The sequence below is a fragment of the Trypanosoma rangeli genome (assembly GCF_003719475.1).
Source record: "Trypanosoma rangeli strain AM80 chromosome Unknown Tra_15.4_contig_00695, whole genome shotgun sequence".
Taxonomy (NCBI): Eukaryota; Euglenozoa; class Kinetoplastea; order Trypanosomatida; family Trypanosomatidae; genus Trypanosoma; species Trypanosoma rangeli.
This window is the reverse complement of record NW_021706444.1, coordinates 1,586-5,019: the sequence shown is the minus strand read 5'-3', so window position 1 is coordinate 5,019 and position 3,434 is coordinate 1,586. Positions and strand designations below refer to the sequence as shown.

The following is a 3,434-nucleotide window of genomic DNA, read 5'->3' as shown; positions in this document are numbered from 1 at the left end:
ACAAGTGCGGCGGGGGTTGGGGTTGGGCGGGGTATTTGGCGCAGAAACAAGTGCACGTGTAAAGGTGAATGGTGTGTTGAGAGGTGCGTATGCTAATGATTGGTGCGTTCTTCTTCCGCAGCGTTAGTAGCAGAAACGCCACCGCTACTTCAGACAAGAACGGTGACAGGAAAAAATCCTGAAAACAGAAATATAAATAAACGTGGTAAATTTTCCTTGACCTCTACTGACGTTTACGTTTTGCTTTCCATAAGAGGTTTTACATGCGTAAATACCTAGAAAAAACATTTTTTGTTGGTTTCTGTTTAGTTGGAGATGTTTGTATATGTGTTCTGCGAGATGTTCCACCTAGCTTTTTTTTTTGTAGTAGATATATTCTCTTTTTTTCTTGCCATATACGTATGTATATTTTTCTCTCGTTTTTTTAGCAAAAAACAATATCTCTTAACAACAGCCACATACCAGCAATTATTCTCTTTTTTTTACGTTATACAAAGAAGGTCCAAAAGAAGCGGGGTAAAAAAAAGAAAGAATGGATGGCGAAGGATCTGATGTGGCAAAGGAAACAAGCGAAGGAGGGCAAAACCATTCACACACATTTTCTGTGGATGCTGTTCCTTTTGAGCCGGGGCTAAATGCGTCTTCCTCTGTACCAAATAGGTGGCAGGATCCATCGTCTATTGTACCAGAGCAGTTGTCTGCTTGGGCGCCAAACACACCCTGGACCTATCAGGCACCATATTTTGATGCACTTACGTTCAACGCAAATATGAGGGCTATGGTGGAGGCGGCAGCCATGATGAACGTGGGAGCGAAGCGGTACAGCGGAGCTCCCATTGTGAGAGCATCAAGCCCTAGTAAAAAAAATTTAAATGTCTCCGAAGGCGCCAAAAAAAGAGAGAAAGCAGGGATATCAATCCATGCCAAGCCGTGGTCCCCATCGCCTGAAACTGGACTACGTCAGAAGGAGGGAGACGCTTACATCCATCTAAAGAAAGGATGGGTAAGAGTTCCGTATCGGGGTGAAATGGTAATTTCGCCTGTCGCTTTCAAGGAAATAGCTAATGATTTTGTGCACTCTCTCACCGTAAAGCCTATTGAAAAACCGAGAATCCAGTTAGAGCTATACAATTATCACTGCGCGCGATGTGCATCGCATTCTTTTTTTGGTCGTTTATCGTGCAGGGGCGCAGATGTGACTTTAAAGGGCATTGCTGGAGACATTCCCCCACTATGTGTAGCACATTTACTTGAACAGGTTACGGGAAATGTTGTTTGCGCCTTATTTACTGAAGGTGACTATCTCAACTATGAGGTATGGCTAGAGAACCCTGATAAAGCTAATGTTTTTGCCAAGACGATTTCTGATGCAATGTGGACGTGTCCAATGTTTCATGGCTACGCTGTTCACACAAAAACTGAAGATGGTAAGGCCTTTTTGCATGAGTATATATCAAGCCTTAAGGACGATTTCCCAGAAGAAACACCTTACCCCATGCGTTGCGTCGAAGCGATTACTTCATCTACTGGAAAAGTAAAAGGTTAAGTGTAAAACATTTCTATTTTGTTTTTTTTGAGGAATACAGTAGGCAACATGGTCAATGATTTTGTATTTGCTCCTTTTTATTTCTCTAATGTGATTAAATTATATATATATATATATATATTTATATATATATATGATTCCTTCTTTGAAACCTTACATTTTTTTTTCACGTTTTTGTTTTTATTTTTGTTAGTTAGAACATAAAATATGGCATTGGATGCGTTGAGTGACAACTCAAAGGCAGCTGCACAACTAGATGGAAATATAGCGGCGTCTTATACACCAGAAGAACAGTCATTTCACCGACTATTTCCACAGATCCCGTTATCAGAAAAACTAGTAGAGTCGCGTCAATGTGGTTTACTAACAAGGAAAAAAAATTTGTTCGTATGGGGACACTTTATACATCGTCACTTCGTCTATGTTTTAGTTCTTTCTTTTTAAAAGAACCAGTTATGATGCGCTGGGAAGATGTCATTTCACTTGAAAAAAGAACAAACTTCCTTTTTGAGTGTATTGTTGTTAAAACAAACCAAGAAGAAGAATATCTTTTTTCTGGCTTTTTGTTTACAGGAGCCAGCCAGATATTTAAGCTACTTAAGACGCTATGGACAGTTCGCGCACGATACGCATTTGCACAGACATCTGCACCTCAAATACAATCCCCACATACAGTATCAGCTGATCTGGCCCCACTGAAACCTAGTTTCGGATCCTTTTATTCACGTGAAAGATCATCTTATGCAAATGATAAAATTGAGTGGGATAACGAGGATGCAAACTCCTTGAGGTCTTTAGCCTCTTCACCAAAAGCAACTCATCCGGAAATGAAGTTATATACTCCACTTAATGATGCTCAGGCAAGTGACTTTGAGGCTGACGAACTTCCCTTACTGAATCATGATACAGAAGAGGAGGCACAAAGTTTATCGACATCGAATAAATCCTTACCCATTCAAGCTCCATTTTTGGAAATTGCTGAGGATCTGCAATGTTCTCCTAACATTCCCAGATCAGAGATGTTAATCGATTCCTTTCATTGTAGCTATGTAAGTGGTATGCATCGACTTGGGAGACTTTATATTACTACAAAGTACATAGTATTTTCCTCATTGATGATGACGGAATCGCTTCAAATTAGTTTTACAAATGTTAGTAATATAGAGAAGGAGCAAACCATGGTGATCTTGGATGGAATTGTTATTAAAGTTAGTGGTGGTGAAACGTATAGTTTTACAAGTTTTGTTAGCCGTGACGCCGCATTTAATATTCTGACTCATTTTTTTAATGTGACAAAAACGCTTAAGCCCCCCGCACAAATTTTGTCCCGAACTCTCGCCGAAAGTAACACAACTACCGAGTTTACCACCCAAACAAGTGAGCCAGATGTTTCAAAGTTTCCCACCGTTGACACAATTGACGAGTTTTCGAAGGTGTTGACCGATTACGGAACTGCCTTTAGCGATGTTTCATGCTTTACAAAGGAGCTTGTGGCCCCTATTGTGCTACCGGAGGGTAAAACGGTTCTGGACGTGTTCAGGGTTTGCTTTGACGACAATGCCTCTCTCCTGGAGGAGTATCATACGGCGCGAAAGGACACTAACCAAAAGTGGGAACCATGGCGGCTTGCGAAGACGGGCAGCCCTCGCTTTTCTGGTCAAAGATTGTTTACGTGTACGACGATAATTAGGGCGTTGGTTTCCAAGGCGTGTCCATTTACAGAATACCAGCGTTACGCATTTATGAACATTGGGGGCAAGGAGCCAACCTTGGTTGTGCAGCTTTCAGGGCAGGCCGAGGGTGTTATGTTTGCTGACGCGTTCCGTGCGGAGACGTTGCTGATTTTTACTCAGTTAGGTGCAAGCGTTACAATGCGTGCTTTGGGTCA

General features: G+C 41.5%; 2 protein-coding genes across 2 annotated transcripts in view, besides 2 other annotated features; both read left to right on the top strand.

The window, feature by feature from the left end:
* Nucleotides 1-532: 532 nt before the first annotated feature.
* TraAM80_09834 (uncharacterized protein) lies at nt 533-1,546 on the top strand (the record flags this gene model as incomplete). The annotated part of the gene is made up of 1 exon (XM_029386494.1): nt 533-1,546. One exon carries the CDS (start codon nt 533-535, stop codon nt 1,544-1,546), a length of 1,014 nt encoding a protein of 337 aa, XP_029233649.1.
* A 100-nt stretch (nt 1,547-1,646) lies between these two features.
* Nucleotides 1,647-1,681: a microsatellite.
* Nucleotides 1,682-1,705: 24 nt separating this feature from the next.
* Nucleotides 1,706-1,737: a sequence feature (A-rich).
* Nucleotides 1,738-2,001: 264 nt separating this feature from the next.
* Nucleotides 2,002-3,434, top strand: part of TraAM80_09833 (uncharacterized protein) — a gene marked incomplete at both ends in the record, with an annotated part of 1,698 nt that continues 265 nt past the window's right edge. Inside the window, one exon of the mRNA XM_029386493.1 lies at nt 2,002-3,434. This exon is cut by the window's right edge and continues 265 nt beyond it. Within this exon, the coding sequence (XP_029233648.1) occupies nt 2,002-3,434 (1,433 nt within the window).